General features: G+C 36.8%; 1 protein-coding gene across 42 annotated transcripts in view; it reads right to left on the bottom strand.

The window, feature by feature from the left end:
• Positions 1 to 3,418: 3,418 nt before the first annotated feature.
• LOC115229967 (serine/threonine-protein phosphatase 6 regulatory ankyrin repeat subunit B-like) overlaps positions 3,419 to 17,500 on the bottom strand; it is a 61,754-nt gene continuing 47,672 nt past the window's right edge. For 34 of the 42 annotated variants that reach the window (XM_036499421.1, XM_036499439.1, XM_036499431.1 and 31 more), the window contains 7 exons: positions 17,451 to 17,500; positions 15,205 to 15,380; positions 14,070 to 14,212; positions 10,116 to 10,166; positions 9,965 to 10,000; positions 7,356 to 7,427; positions 3,419 to 3,638 (listed from right to left, as the gene is read on the bottom strand). The exon at positions 17,451 to 17,500 is cut by the window's right edge and continues 160 nt beyond it. In XM_036499421.1, the coding sequence (XP_036355314.1) occupies positions 3,433 to 3,638; positions 7,356 to 7,427; positions 9,965 to 10,000; positions 10,116 to 10,166; positions 14,070 to 14,212; positions 15,205 to 15,380; positions 17,451 to 17,500 (734 nt within the window). In that variant the 3' untranslated portion in view covers positions 3,419 to 3,432. Of the gene's footprint in view, positions 3,639 to 7,355; positions 7,428 to 9,814; positions 10,001 to 10,081; positions 10,167 to 14,069; positions 14,213 to 15,204; positions 15,381 to 17,450 lie in introns of those variants that run through there. The other 8 variants (XR_004997412.1, XR_004997414.1, XR_004997413.1 and 5 more) reach the window with 8 other exon arrangements.

Raw genomic sequence — 17,500 nt, forward strand, 5'->3', positions numbered from 1 at the left:
ACACATCTTCAGGTTCTGTCTCAAAATATTATATATCTAATTTTACATCCCTTTAAAAATACGCAATACAATTAAGCATTAAAGATTAAAAATTAAGAAGAAAAATGATACTTTGAAATATTAAGAATTAAAATTTATTAATTATACATTATAAATATGAATTAGTATATATACATCAATCATGTAAAATCAAGTATATGAGAAATACAGAATGTGAGATATAAGATTAAACATCAGAATAAAAATGTGTGTTTAAATGTGATATATAACAAGAAAAATTCAAATACACACATTGAAACTCCAACGTCTGGCAGCTGACTTGGCAGACACCCCTAAAATTATTAACCTTCTTACAAACAATAACTCTGAGCACCTTTTCAAACTCCACCCGTGGACATGTTTACAAAGGCAGAAAACAGTACAGCTCCCATGACTTTAGGAAATATTTTTTCACGCTGAGTTGCTGAAGCATGTAACAAACTGCCGGCATCAGTTGTTAGTTGTCGGAGCACTGCATCCTTCAAAACTTCCATGCTTTCTGAGATTTGCCAACACTACATCTGATTTTCTCCCCTCCATACACACACAAGCATGTGTCTGACTCATACATTATTCGCTTTCCAGACATTTGTACATTACTGCATATACTTTATATGCACTGTCTGACAAGTTGTGGTGCACCTGAGCACTGTATACAATAATTTCATTATTATTATTATTTTATATGAGGATTTGGTACAAGTAGTGAAGTTGACAACCAATCTAAGACTTTTTACAAAAGATCATTCTGATGAAAGAGAGATGTAGGAAATAGTGACATTTCTGTCGAACAAAGTCTAGGTGCATTCAAAATCAACCTCACTTACAACCTTTGTCTTTAATTCCAACTGATTTTGTATAGGCTGACCTTGCAAATAACTTCACAGACCCCGTGTGGCTTGCAAACAGACCCATTATTACTCCAACAAATGAAACATCACAATTTGTGAATGAATTTATGTTGACCAGGATCCCTGGCGAGGTAAAGATATACAGAAAGCTCAGATACAGTTGATAACGAAGCTCTGTACCTAATCAAATTCATCAACAAACTCCTACCATCTGAGTTTCCATGGACATATCCTCACCTCAAAGACAAGAGGCTGCATTAGGTTTTCGAAGAATTTAGATGTTAAACAAGGCCATTGCAATGACACAGGCTACGTTATTATCTGCTTGCACGATCTTATTATTGTGACTGAGGTTGCTTGTGGCCCTTCTGCAGGATCAGTGCTGGTAATCTCAAGGATTCCGCATGGGTCTCAATGACTGGAGTTCCCATTCACAGTTACCACATAAACAATTTCCTGTGGAACCAGTCTCTGCCTTGACATGCAGCAAGGCACAGGGACAGACATTTAAACCAAGCAGAATATATCTTCCAACGCAATTCTTCTCCTGTGGTCAGCTGTAAGTTTCCTTTTCTAGATTTTGGATGAAGGCTAATGTAAAAATATTGGCTGAGACAAATAGAAACTGTATATTGACTGACAATTGTTTCCATAAGGAGGTTCTACTTGAAAACAAAATGTGCATTTTAAGTAAGTTTCACAAAATGGAATTTACAACTTTCGTTTTTTGAAAAATTCCACAGGATATTTAAACTGTCTCTATAACAATGGAAGTGTTTAGGGAGATGCTGGGACTTACAACAACAACAACAACAATGAAATTTCAAAGTTTGTCTTTATTTCCACAGTTTATCTAGAACAATGAGGGAACCAAACCAGTAAAGGGGTCTACAGGTGGTAGAGAGATCTGCTAGAATTAGTAACCAAATCCGGATCTTTACCTTTCGACCGGCAGATTTAGAAAATAATTTCTTGTAACTAAACACTTTCAAACTTCGTATTCCGGTAGAATGTGTTGTATAAAACATCTTTTACTCCTAGCGTTTTTGAGAAAAGTTTATATTTACAAAGTTATTTCGTGTTAAATTTGTCGTATTTCAGTAATTTCGACCAATCAATGATGTGTATTCAGCTGAATAAAATTACTGCTAACCCATGCTAGCATGCAAAGCGGACGTTAAAGGATGATGATGATGATGATGATGATGATGATGATGATGATGATGATGATGGTGATGATGATGATGTTTGTCAACAACAACTGGTGGTATATATTTCGTTTGTTGTTGTTATTTATGATACCGTTCGTGCGTTTGTACTGGTTTTAGCTTTAAGGTGTTAGGGTTAGAGTTAAGGTTTTAGTGTTAGGGCTAGGGTTTTAGTGTCAGGGCTAAGGTTTTAGGGTTAGGGTTGGGGTTTTAGGGTTAGAGTTAAGGTTTTAGTGTTAGGGCTAGGGTTTTAGTGTCAGGGCTAAGGTTTTAGGGTTAGGGTTAGGGTTAGGGTTAGAGTTACGGTTTTAGTGTTAGGGCTATGGTTTTAGGGTTAGGGTTAGAGTTAAGGTTTTAGTGTTAGGGCTAGGGTTTTAGTGTCAGGGCTAAGGTTTTAGGGTTAGGGTTAGAGTTAAGGTTTTAGTGTTAGGGCTAGGGTTTTAGTGTCAGGGCTAAGGTTTTAGGGTTAGGGTTAGAGTTAAGGTTTTAGTGTTAGGGCTAGGGTTTTAGTGTCAGGGCTAAGGTTTTAGGGTTAGGGTTAGAGTTAAGGTTTTAGTGTTAGGGCTAGGGTTTTAGTGTCAGGGCTAAGGTTTTAGGGTTAGGGTTAGAGTTAAGGTTTTAGTGTTAGGGCTAGGGTTTTAGTGTCAGGGCTAAGGTTTTAGGGTTAGGGTTAGAGTTAAGGTTTTAGTGTTAGGGCTAGGGTTTTAGTGTCAGGGCTAAGGTTGTTAGGGTTAGGGTTAAAAAAGTCTTACCGAAAATAGTAGCTGAAAAACAGGAAAAAACATAACTAAAACCAGTAGAAATGCACGAACGATTCTGGTGGTGCCATGAAGTAAACATGTTTCAGATAGACTCGTTTTTCATACAAACGTAACTGAGATGAAATATGTCATAAATAACAGTGACAAACGAAATATACACCGCCAGAAGTTGTTGTGTTGACAAACAACGGCAGTAATTTTATTCAGATGAATACACGCCATTGATTGGTTGAAATTACCGAAATACGACAAATTTAACACGAAATATAAACTTTTCTCAAAAACGCTAAGAGTAAAAGATGTTTTATGTGACACATTCTACCAGAATACGAAGTTTGAAAGTGTTTAGTTCCAAAAAATCATTTTCTAAATCTGCTGGTCAAAAGGTAAAGATCCCCAAATCCTACTCCATTCATAATTATCACCTTAAAGAAGGACACATTAAACAATGTGGTTCTACGTTCTCTATACTTATGAAAAAGACAGGATGGTCCTGGATGGAAGGCATTTGATAATAGGTCTGTGGTGAAGATAGACTTGCGACTAAGCAACAGCAACAATTTACAAAGAAATTTAATTGAATTCTGATGATAAACATTCGAGTGCATCTTGACATTCAGTTCTTTCAAGAGCTGCTTTTAATATTTGAAGTGTACGTTTCTCTGGATCATTACCTCGCCACCATCTGAGCAGCATCTGGAAGCCTTGTTCCTCAACGTTAAGAGGATTGTTCTCCTTGATGTTGTCCAGCTCATATTGTCTAATTCCTAATTCCCTTCCTGCAAAAGAAATAAGAAATAATTGCAACAGCATTAACGATAATATAAAACCTGTGTACTGTAGGCTGTATTAATTAGGACAAAGAAATTATGTGAATAGAAGAATGAGAAATACTTAAGAAACAGGGAAATTAGAAGACATTGTTATCTATTTCTAAAGATGTTGACAAAAATATCAAACAATTTGAAATAAAGGCTGGAGAAGGAGAAGAATATTTTAAAGAATTGAAAATTACACATGAGAAAATGTCTGGTGAACAACTGGCAGGAGAAGTGTTTGTGTGGGTAGCAGTGTATGAGAGCCTAAAGAATTGACAAAGACCACCAACAGATAATTTCATCCATCCGTCCATTTTCTCTGCCCTCTATTCATAGGAGGGTTGTAGGGGAAGAGTCTTCAGGCACCTCCTTCATATGATCCTATCAGAGGCAACCTTCATTAGAATTTCTGAAAGGATTTCCAAGCATGGCCAATTGAAACTATGGATATCATCCAACCATTTCATTCTTGCTCTACCCCTAGGTCTCCTGTCAGTTGGCTCAGCTTGAAGAATCCCTCTTGTGGTTCTTTCCTGTGATATTTTAATCACATGCCAGGATTACTGGAGCTGTGAATTCTCAATGCAGAGAAGCAGTCACTTGACCTGGAGAGACCCCAAATCTCCAGCCTGCACACCTTGTTGAGTAACGTTACTCCAGAGACTCTTTGGAGGAATACAATCTCAGTCGTTTGATAATGTCCTGTGATCAATGCCTGAGATAGTCATTTGCGATGTCTTTCCACCTATGATTAATAAATATTTAAAAATTATCAACATTCAGAAATATCTCAAAAGTGGGGATTGTGTACCTGAATGATTTCAACCACCTCAAAGTAAAAATATAATACTGTTAGGTAAATATCACTTATTTTAGAGGGCACTGGCTTAAGGTTTTTGGATTCATGACTTATAACAAGAACTTCTTTCATTGGATCAAGGCCACAATTTCAAAGAATCTAATACAGGAGAGGCCCTAGAGTAAACAAAGCAATGAGAAGAGTTCTACCAACATCTACACCATACACCTACAACACTCGGGTCCTGATAGAATCACTGCATTCACAAACAAGCAAGTTTACAGGGAGGGCAGGTTAAGGTTAGGGCTGAGGAAGGACTTTGTATGTGGCAAATATACAGGAATAGTTCATAGGAACAAGTATGAAAGACATAGTTGATAGTTTCTGTTACCTAAAGGACAGAATTAGAAGTAGAGGAAACTATTCTGAAAGCACAGTAGTTAGAAGGAAAACGAGATGAAAAATGTACAGGGAGTTGTTATGTCTACTGGCAACTAAGGGATTCTGTCTCCATATGAGGGAGAGATTGCACTTTACAAATACACCTCATGCAATGTTACATAGAATGTGAAAGATGCAATGGAAACTGCCAGGAAATGAGGTGAGCAGACATCACTAGAAGTGTAATGTTAATGTGTTGAAAACTTGGAGCCAAATAACTGGATCTCAGAAGAATCTGTGATAGTGTACAAGAAAAAAGATAATGGTATAGATATAGAAGGGACATGGCAGATGAAATCTGGGTAAAGAAGTGCCTGGAATTCAAGTGGAAAGAAACAAGCGATCAAACTGGACAAAGGACCACAACAACTCTGGGAGAAGTCGTCTGACCAATGCAAACTTAGAAAAATGGATGTAAGGTGATGATGATAATGGACCTGGTGTTAGTGGATTCATTTTATCCTAGTATATGACTGGTAAATTTTGTATGACACCCAGAGGTATAGCAAGCTGGCAATGTTGTAGATGATGACCTTTCTTAAATTAGATAAATCATTTCTGAGTGTGAACTGCCATGCTACATGGTAGTGAAACATGGGCCATGACAGCTGAGGACATGCGTAGGCTTGACAGAAATGAAGGTAGTATGATCCGCTGGATGTGGAATGTCTGTGTGCATACACGACACAGTGTAAACACCCTGAGAGGAAAGTTGGACATGAGAAGCATCAAATGTGGTGTGCAAGAGAGACGACTACGCTGATATGGTCACGTGTTACGTATGGATGAGGACAACTGTGTGAGGAAGTGCCACTCCCTAACTGTAGAACGAAGCTGTGGAAGAGGTAGACCCAGGAAGACATGGAATGAGATGGTGAAGCATGGCCTTTGAACATTGGGCCTCACAGAGGCAATGGCAGGAGACCGAGACCTTTGGAAATATGCTGTGATTGAGAAGACCCAGCAACTAAAGTGAGATCGCAGCCATGTCCGATGCCAGTGTTGCATGTCCGGCCCATTTAAGAGTATCCTTAATGCATCGGGTGACATGATATGCTTGAGAAGACCTGTTGAGTCAAGTAAAACCAAAATTGCAGCTGTGGCCAGTGCCCCATGACTAGCCCCCGTTCTGGTGGCACATAAAAGGCATCATCCGAATGTAGTCGATGCCAGTGTCATCTGACTGACTCCTTGTGTTGGTGGCACGTAAAAAGGCGATCCGAACATGACTGATGCTAGGTCCACCTGACTGGCTCCTGTACTGGTGACACATAAAAAGCAGCCACTACACTCTCAGAGTGGCTGGCATTAGGAAGGGCATCCAACTGTAGAAACTCTGCCAGATCAGATTGGAGCCTGGTGCAGCCACTGGCTCTCCAGACCTCAGTCAAACAGTCCAACCCATGCCAGCATGGAAAACAGACGTCAAATGATGATGATGATGATGGTTTCTATAAGCTGACTCAGGGGATATTGTCATGATCCCTTGAGTCAGGGATCAAAGGTTCAAATCTAATCCCCAGCACCGCTCAATGTACCTGGTAAAGACATTTCTCTATGCTTCACTCTATCTAGATGTATATAGGTACCATAGGGAGGTGGAAGACATTGCTGTAAATAATAGGAGCATTGTATAAATGATATTTTATGTTGTGTTAAACTGTCAGAGAATGGGAAATGGGATATTGTGATGTTCATGCCTTTCCACGTGACATTTGTAATGTAAAGGAGAGTGAAATGATTTCAATTGAGAAACAAGATCAAGTTGAGTTTGAATTTTCTGTTGAGATTCTTTTTTTTCTAATATAAATGAGTGTTTCATTAACTTACAATGCTGAGTTCAATCAAGCCATGAACACAATCAACAATGTGGCCTGTCTTCTATAGGGACAGGAAATATATGTTGACCTGGGACTAAAGAATTACAGTAAATATAGAAAAACAGACTGGCCAGGGGAGAGATGACAACATGTCCCACACAATGCACACTCTCATTTTAAAAAGGTTACATTTGATAATGTGGTCCTCTTCACCCAAGAGAAAGAGCGATGGCACATCTGGAACCCTTTCCCCTTAATTCTGCCAGATTAAGGCAGATATCTGCCGAAATAAACATCAACAACAACACTCTACTAGTAAACTTACTAAAAGTGTAAACAAGCAAAAACATTGTCATTAATTCACCTGTTTACTCTTAAACAACAATATTTTTGAGTCCCCTTTTACAAACGATAGTATTAACTCTACTGGACCTTCTAATTTATACATTTTACAACCGTGCTGACGTCCGTAGATATTTTATGAAATTTCAGTGATAGCTTTACTTTTTAGCTAAACTTTCAATTGGAAATTAGGAATGGAACCGGTTCTCAGTCATTCAAACAAACAAAAGTTTAGCTGAAAGCAAAATTTATAGAAATTGGGTATTTTATACTCACCAAGTGGCTGCCATTTACCTGCCAACTTTTGGGACACCCTATGAAGATGCTTCTCCTCTACCATTACAGACTCTGAAATAAATATTTCCAAATTTTACACTTCATAGCACAATTTCCCGATCTCTGTTAATGGTTTATATTTTATTATTGTAAGACATTCCTATCATCAATGGACAACTTCTGACCACTATAGGTTTGGTTGACACTTTTATACTTCCTACAGTGGTCCTATATAATGGCTCAATATTTAGGTCCATAACAAAATAGACTGACCTTCCTAAGCCTCCTTTTTCTATTAAGACATCCTACTTAATCTAACAACGTTGCAATCATCTTATTTAATGATCACATGTTAACACCTTTTATCTTTCTTCTCTCTTGTATTCATGCTTAACCTATGACATGGCATTGTCCCCTCACCACTGGACTTCACTTAATCAACATTCCCCTCATCTTTTGCTTAATTCTGATGTCAACCAAGCTGGTCATCAACGACCTTGACACAAACTCATGTCACACCTGTTATCTTTGTCAAACGTTGCTGCTTTTAATCTTTAATTTGAAACTATGCAACTCACAGTTCACCAGAATTTCATCTGATTCAGGAAATATTTAAGGACTCCTTAATGAAATGCTTTTCTTTCCTGATGAGCCATGATTAGTTCTACACAGGTGAAACAGAAAGTGATAGCAAGTATCCTAAAACACTGTATACTTGCACAAAACATCTTTAACAACATGCAAATGTTCATACACAGATTATCGCAAAGGAAAAACATCTGAAATGGTACAAAAGAAGTGATATTTAAGAATATATTATCAAGATGGTGATATAGATCAAACTTCAAGCACCAAATCTTGTTTTTGCCCAGAAGTTTTGACTTGGCAAATGCTTATTGCCCATCCTCGGTTTCTGCAATGACATCAATGCCTCTACTCTTATCGGACAATGAGATCGTCTACCACAGTCCAAAACGTTTTACAAGTTACTCTTTAACCTTTCGCATCGTTTCTCCTGCTAATTTGAACTTCACTTGCTTCTGTTGACCTTTCACAAATGTCAGAATGCATTCATTATTTGTTTCAAACAGCATTCTTGAGCAATTAATTAGTCCATCCAATCTATCTTGGACTGATTGCATATACTTTGGATCTCTTGTTAGCATTTTTATGTCATCCATGAATGTCTTCTGAGGTGATTTCGCCTGAGTAATTTCTTCTCATAAATCTGCCGATCCCCATAACAAGCACAAACCAAGTGACTGATAGTGTGCAACCTACAGCTATTCCAGTTTCAATGTTGGACACATGAAAATCTTTCTAGTGCTTGTGCCACATTAAAATGTACTCAGGACTCTTTATGAAGTGGTTGGTGTTGGGGAGGGCATCCCCCATAGAAAAGGTGGAATGTTTAAGGGAGATGTGTTTCTCAAGCAGTCAAGGGGGACAGTAACTCTGAACAAGAACTGACTTGGACAGTGATCACCCATCCATTACATGGAAGCAAGGAGAGCAGACTGTAAATGATGAGGACAATAACATCGATTGTATTGTATCTTGCAACCAGTGTCCATCTTAAGGAGAGAGAGAGAGAGAGAGAGAGAGAGAGAGAGAGAGAGAGAGAGAGAGAGAGACGAAGAGAGATCGAGAGAGAGAGAGAGACTTCAGAAGAGCAAGAGCATTGTCTCAGCACAAAGCTTCTTACTTGGACAAAGACATCGTTTAATGGTGTAATGATAGAGTTACTAACAGTGAAAAAACAGACAGGGTGATCACACTTGTAAGCTTTCAACTTAACCATCTTGTTCAACAAGAACATCAACAACAATAATCAGTAAACTTATTGAAAATGTACAACAAACAAACACTGTCATTAACTCACCTGTTTACCATTAAACAACAAAATGTTTTTCTTCCTTCATTCAAAAGACAATATTAACTCTATTGTTTTTTTTTTCTAATTTAACCATTTTAGCAACAGAGCCAACACTGCTGGACATTTTATTAAATTTCTGTAATATCAATATTTTAAATACAATTCATGTTGTTACACGACTGGAAAGTACAGAGGCTGCTACATGTAGATGCATAGAGAGAGAGAGAGAGAGAGAGAGAGAGATGAAGGAAGAAACAGGGAAGGAGAGAGAGACAACAATGAGATGAAAGAAAAGTGAATGTATCTCATTATGGGGAGAGAACAGCTTCAGGGTTTATATTTTATCTTTTGTATTTTGGCCTCATCGTGAAAGACATTTTTCCTGTGTCTCATGTTTCCATATTTCTATAAAACCCCTTTATTGGATATTCTTGCATTTGCAGGTAACGAATAGAATTACTTTTATCGCTAACCATTCAAAAGAAATGTAACAATGGAACCTGTTCTCAGTCATTCACACAAATAATATATCTCAGGTGAAGGTAAAATTTATAGAAATCAATTACAGATATTTTATACTCACCAAAGATTCTACTTTTTCTTTACACTTTGGACATTCTGAAATAAGAATTGGAAATTAAGAATGGAACCTGTTCTCAGTCATTCACACAAATAATATATTTCAGGTGAAGGTAAAATTTATAGAAATCAATTACAGATATTTTATACTCACCAAAAGATTCTACTTTTTCTTTACACTTTGGACATTCTGAAATAAGAATTGGAAATTAAGAATGGAACCTGTTCTCAGACATTCACACAAATAATATATTTCAGGTGAAGGTAAAATTTATAGAAATCAATTACAGTTATTTTATACTCACCAACAGATTCTGCAACCGTCTGGACTGCTTTTTCTTCAGACTTTGGACACACTGAAATAAGCATTTCAAAGTTTTATACTTCATAGTAAAATTTCTTTGTCTCTTTTAATAATCTATATTCCATTTTTGTAAGGCATTCATATCATCAATAGTCAATTGGTGACCACTATGCTTTCGGTCAACACTTTCTAAGCTGTTACTATATAATAGTTCAATATTTAGAACCACAACAAAATAGGCAAACCTTTCAAAATCTCATCTTTCTCTTAAGACATCCTATATACTAATCTAACAATTCTGAAATTCTCTCACTTAGTTATCACTTCATAACACTCTTTTTCTCTTAGTTTTGTTGTTTCTTTCTTATGTCTTTGCTGGACAAGTTTAACGCAAAATTTCACATTGGTTATTTGTTCCTGCCCATTAGAAAATTGCAGACTACAGCCTATAAATGACCACAAAGGCACAAATTTCACAACTTTTAAAGTAAACGCAGTGGTGTCACCCAGCACACTGCCTCATGAAAGTCACTGCTAGCTCTCACTGTGCGCGCAACGGTGTGCTGCCATCTGTTGGCATGCTACAGAACTAGTCCATGAACTTTCTGATACCACCTTGGAGCAATGACCAGGCTTCATGTTCGAATTAAAACGAATCAACTCAAAAGTAAAACCAAAAGGTGAAAGAGTCAGAAAACAATGTCTCTTTTAGCAGTAATCACATCTAAAAACTAACGAGTGTGAGTATAAAATGTCTAAAAGGATGGCAAACCTTATAACAAGTGTTAATCATATATAGTTACGAACAAGGAGTTGCATGTTCAAATCTCACTGGAACGCATATTTTATTCCTATCTGTATATTTTATGTTAATACCAAAACTTTGTTTAAATGTAAACATGCTCAGAGTTCAATACTCAATTTAACGAAAGTTATTTGAATATCAATATTTTTAAACAGATTTAATATTATATTGCTTTCAATTTATATCTAAAATATATATTCTAACCAGAGACATTCTGGGTATATACCCCCCCCCCACACACCAAGAAACACCATGTCTACACAGGTGGAACAGAAAATGGTAACAGGTGTCCTTAAGGCGGCAAACTGGCAGAATCGTTAGCATGCGGGGCGAAATGTGTAGCCGTATTTCATCTGCCGTTACGTTCTGAGTTCAAATTCTGCCGAGGTCGACTTTGCCTTTCATCCTTTTGGGGTCGATAAATTAAGTACCAGTTACGCACTGGGGTCGCTGTAATCGACTTAATACCTATGTCTGTCCTTGTTTGGCCCCTTGTGGGTAATAAAGAAAATGGCAACAGGTGTCCTCAAACATTCTACACTTGCATAAAAACCTCATTAACTACATATAACTGTTCATCCATATAATTTGCAGTGCAAATACCTGAAAAGGCACAAAAGAACTGCTTCTCAAGAATCTAGGATATTTCTCACAACCTTCTTCTAGACATCAATCAAAGTTTCCTCACTCGTTTAATGACCCCTCTCTGAATCTGCCACATTGCAATGGGGTGAAAACCCAGCTACAAACAAATTTGAGGACACAAAATTTATACCTCTGTACAAGGGTTTGACAGACACAAACTGTCTTTCCGATGTTGTACTTAATAGAAAAATAACATTACAAGGAATATGTAACACTACTCACTCCCCATTCCACCACAAATGATAATTGAGATCAACTAATTGAAAATGCCTCTACAATGTTTTATAAATTACATCTAATTAGTGTTGGTGAAAATGATTGGGTCAATTTTCTGCCACTCATTGTGTGATACTAATGTTATTTCATATTTTTTCATTGAATATCTCATCAATAACTTATCAGCTGTTAATATTTGTTGAAAATGTCTCAAAAGAAATCGATTCTTAAAGCTCAAAGGTCTCAAATCACTGCATTATCAAGTGAAGGATTCTCTCAATTTGAAATTGCAAGAAAACTGAAATGCTTGAGAAAAGATTTCCATCAAAAGGTACAATGCGATAAATTATTTCAAAAATTGTAAAGGACAAGGTCGCAGAACGTGTACAACCATGAGGGAAGACAGGTTGCTGAAGAGGACATCACTGGCGGATGGGAAAAACACCTCTTTTGACGAAGCTGCTGAGTTTTGGGTGGCAACAAAAAAAGATATATCAACTTCAGTGAGAAGAAGAAGGTTATTAGAAGTTGAGTTCAAAGGATGTAAGGCCAAAAAGAAGCTGTTACTGTCTGAGGGGAACATGACGAAGCAATTGTGTTGGGCAAAAGAGCATGAAGATTGGACTGCTGATGATTGGGCTAAAATTGTTTGGTCCGATGAAAGTAACTTTGATATATGTTCTCCACATTCAATTCCACCACTTTACTAGGCATAATTGAAGTTCTTACACTTGTACAAATTTTTTTATTTGTTACCAAAAATGATCAGTAATTTTTTGTTATCTTCAGATCTTTGGAAACTCAGGAGCTGTTTATGTTCACTGTAAAGTAGGGGAGGTTTATCATCCTGGATGTGTGGTCCCAACAGTCAAATTTGGATTGGGAAGTGCAATTGTTTGGGGTTGCATGTTGTCTTAAGGCCCTGGAATGTTGTTCACTTGTAAGGGCAGAATGAATGCCCACACTTACACCAACATGTTAGATCAAGTTTATCAACCTTCTTTAGCTAAAATCTTCAATGATAACACCCCAGATGGCAAAATCATTCAACAAAATATTTCTGCATGCCACACATCCAGAGTCTCAATGGGTTGGTGAGGAGAAAGGGATGAGGGTGATGAAATGGCCTCCTTAGTCTCCAGACCTCAATCCCATTGAATATGTGGTGACACTTAGGTGCAAAAATGCTCTTGAAAAAGCGAATTAGAAACCAAAATTCATGGAGAGTGGCAGAAAACTGACCCAGCCACTTGTGCCAACTTAGTCTCAAGTATGCAAAAATGCCTAAAAGCAATTATAAAAGCAAAAGGAGGACACATCAAATACTAATTATTGATGGGATCAACTCTAGAATGTTCATCAGACTGTTTTCAATTATTAAGTAAATGAGTTTCAATCATATTCCCTATTTTATCATAGCTGCTCTATAATTTTGGCCAAGGTTGTATATATTTATCAACGAGGATTTGTGTGTTTGAGTCACACTGGGAACTCATCTTTTATTTCTATCTCTGTATTGTATGCTAGCATCAATACTTTGTTTAAATATAAATACATGTTCACAGTTCAATACTAATTTAGTACTGAATGAAAGAAATTTATTGTTCAATATTCTTATACTGAGAGATTCTGTGTATACACCCCAACAAAAGATAACTCCTATCAAACATTAGACTGATGTAATTGTTTGATATCTTCATAATATGATAAATCATGATGAATTTGTGCAGTTCAACTTTGTAAAATATGTTGAAACTACCCCTGACATCATTTCCCAATTACAACATTTTTTATACACACCCAGGCTGATTGACTTAACCGTCAAACTCTGTAAACTTGGTCCTTAAACTCTCAGTTGAGATTTTATCCTTGAATCTCCCACTTTACCAAAGCTGACTCTGATGTTCTTGTAAGTAACATTCTCTTTAATTATCAGCTCTCCATGATACTGATAAATCATTAATCACCTCTAATTACTCACAATTGAAAGTAAAAGGTTTACAAATAGAACATTGGGGATTTGGTGATATTTCAGTTAGTTACCATTTATCTTATATTATCATTCGTTAGTCTTATGTTGCAAAGCACAGTCCTTTTGAAGTGTGATCAATCTTCTAATTGGATAAAGACAACGTTTAGTGGATGTAGTGATAGATATACTATCACAAAGAAAGGATCCCATTTATGCCAGGTAAGGGCAGATCTGGGTCTCCACTACAATATGAAGTGCATTATTCCATACCAGAAAGTTAATGAGACAACAGACAGATCAAGAAAGAATGTTCTTACCAAATCCACTTATGCTGCGTATGTGTTGTCGACATATGGGGCATTGCTTAAATGTCATTTGAGAACAGCAATTCTGACAACAAATAGTATGTCGACATGGATGGAGTGTGACAGTAGCCTTTTTCTCTTGACACCACCAACACCTGTGGAACAAAATATTAACACATCCCATCATTAACATTCATTTATAATAAAATATTTCGTTGTGGACATGTTTAGAGTACAGAATATTAAGGGTCACAACAGTAACCAGCAAGAGTAAATCATAAATTCTTCTGTAAACAATTACATACAAGCAGGTTTGTGTGTGTACAAGTGTCACATTAACATACACATACAAGGGTGGGCTGAAAATATCAAAGGCTGACTAAGGTGCAGCCTTCCAACATGCCATCCCAGTCAAACAGTCCAATCCATGCCAGCATGGACAACAGACGTTAAATGATGATGATGATGATGACATACGCATTGTTAGTGTGTGTTTTAGGTTATTTTCACATGAAAGCGTACATGACAACTGACTGAGTCAGAGAAGAGAGAGAGAAAAAAATTGTTGGTAGACAGATAAATCCTATTTACTTCTAAATAGCAATTTCAAAATGTGTTCGTTCACTTTATTATTTAGTACTACATTTTCATGGAGGTCACCGAACTCTAAAATAGTCAGGGATGGATGGTGAGGTATATCTGTCAACACAAGCAATCATGTGAATGTCATCAAAATAGTGTTTTTCGTTTGATCCACTAACAACTGTATTTTCTGTTTATTGTTCTTATTATTGTTGTGTGGTCTTAAGGCTGCAAGCTGGCAGAATCATTAGCACACAGAGCAAAATGCTTTCTGGCATTCTGTCTGCCTTTACATGCTGAGTTCAAATTCAGCTGCGGTTGACTTTACCTTGCTGTTGATAAAATAAGTACCAGTTGAAAACTGGGGATGTTGTAATTGACTTATCCCCTCCCTGACCTTGCTGGCCTTGTGCCAGAATTGGAAATCATTATTGTTGTCTTGAGTCAAGACACTAATGACGGAATAATACATTGGGAGAATTCAAACTAAAGAAACATATAAACATGATTATATACAAAACAGAAAATGTCCTGGTTTATCTTGTCGTTGCCAGTGAATACTTACAGTGATTGTAAAAATGTTTTTAATTTTTCTTTCAAATGTTGATTTTCTATGCAGTCCAATGGGGTCACTTTCTCATCATTACGATGGTATAAGCTGGCTCCATGGCTGGCAAGATAACTCAAAACTACTATTTCAGAGAGCCTCCTATCCTTGTCCAGTTGGAGCTCTCTGCAGCACTGCAAATGATGAAATATAAAACGATGAGTAGAATATTACACAAATATATATTGTAGATAAACAAATCATGTCAAATGTAGGAAATGTAATGGAACAAGTATCACAAATAACAGAACACAACAAAGCAACAAGAACCTATCTTTACAACAGGCTTGATAAAGCCAACTGGCCAGAACAAAAGAAATATTTATAGAAGAGTATTGTATATATAAATATAACACAACAACATAACAACAATGGCAAGCTACATTTTGTTACACAAAGGCCATTTTAATTACCATGGGGGTCGTGTGATGGTCTATGGTCACTCAAGATTTTCTGTAATTCCTTGTGGAGATTTTAACTGGTCGCAACAAGAAGTATTTTTTTAACTACATATATACTCCTACTTGAATTTGTTTACCATCTGCAAAACTGCCATCAAAACTCAGATTTTTGACATCTTCAGATCTGCATCTATGAAAGCAGTCACCCATATTTTCCTAATGGTAATTTCGATAATCCAAATATTGATTGGGAAACCTTTCACTGGTCACAAAGTGCAACTCATTTCCATAACAACAAACAATGAACAGAGAACACCAAGAATATAATAATTTCTTCAGACACAGCAACAAAACCAACACCAGACAGACATATCCAAGCATATCAATAATGTTTCCAAAATTTATAAAGAAACATTTTTGGCTGATGAAGTGAAGTAAAGATTGGTGTGGTGGTTGAGGCAACACACCAACACATTATAGTCAAGAAATTATTGAAACTGTTAGTCTGATAGACAATTCCTATAATAATGGGTCGTTGACTGCTAGAGTAGCTTCTTCTCACCAAAGTAGACATTACAACAATACACAGGTGACCATCAACTGTCTGAAATACATTCACACATCTGTAGTGACCGTTACATATTTGGGAATCAAAGTGTTGCTTAAATTCTGCAACAACAGACAAAAAACACCATCAAATCTACCAGTGGATAGATGCTGATGTCTTTCAAACAAACAAACAAACACACACACACACACATATATATATATATGCACCTAGAAGTAGTTGATAGCTACTGTTATCTAGGTAATCAAGTCAGTAGTGGAGGTGGATGCGCCAAGAGCATAGCTACTAGAATAAGATTAAGCAGGGCAAAGTTCAGAGAGCTTCTATCTTTGTTGGTAACAAAGGGCCTCTATGACTATCTGTCTAATTACATCGTCATACATACAATCTCGTGACATCACACTTTTGTGCGCACATCTTAATGTAAATTCATTCTCATCACATCTCTCTTCTTTACAATCATTACAAGGGGTATTACTGTAGTCAATGTATACACAAACACCAAGCCCTGGCAATATTTGGAACCCTAATTATCAACTTTGAATAAACTCAGTTATATATTCATTATCATACTGATAAAAGAAACTTTCCTCGAAGTCCATAAATATATTTTCTTTAAATTTAATTGTCCATAAACGAATTTATTTTCCTTTCCTTTCTTTGAAAAAGAATAATGCAATATGCTTTCTCGCAATTAACACAGTTCAACTCGTTTAACTTGAAATTCGATATTTAAAATAGTTTGTGAATTTCTCTTTCTTAAATTTAAAGACTTATCTCTGTCGTTGGTCACCTCTCCTTCATACAGTGATGGCAGTGTTTACATGACACATATTTAAGACAGGTTACCTTCTTTACAGTGGAGTGGCCATGCTTTTGAAGGTGAAAGAAGATGGAATATTGTTAGTTACATAATACAACTAGTGCTATCAGGAGAAACTGGATTATTTAATACTAAAGGAAGAGAAGTGGATGGGAGTGAAAGAAAATAGCAAACAATGTCTGCCTGTTTCTCTATTTCTCTCTCTTTCTCTCACTCACACATACACACATCCTCCTCATCATCATTTTACATTCGTTTTCTATGCTGGCATAGGTCGGATGGTTTGGGAGGAGTTGGTCGGCCACAGAGCTGCTCAGGCACCAATTGCCAGTTTTGGCATGGTTTCTACGGTTACATGCCCTTCCTAATGCCAACCACACACACACATTCACAAACAATTTTAAAAACTTACCTCATCTAAAATAGGAATGCGTTTCACCTCAGAATGAAATTCCTCTTTCT

This window comes from Octopus sinensis, unplaced genomic scaffold (genome assembly GCF_006345805.1).
Source record: "Octopus sinensis unplaced genomic scaffold, ASM634580v1 Contig13965, whole genome shotgun sequence".
Lineage (NCBI taxonomy): Eukaryota > Metazoa > Mollusca > Cephalopoda > Octopoda > Octopodidae > Octopus > Octopus sinensis.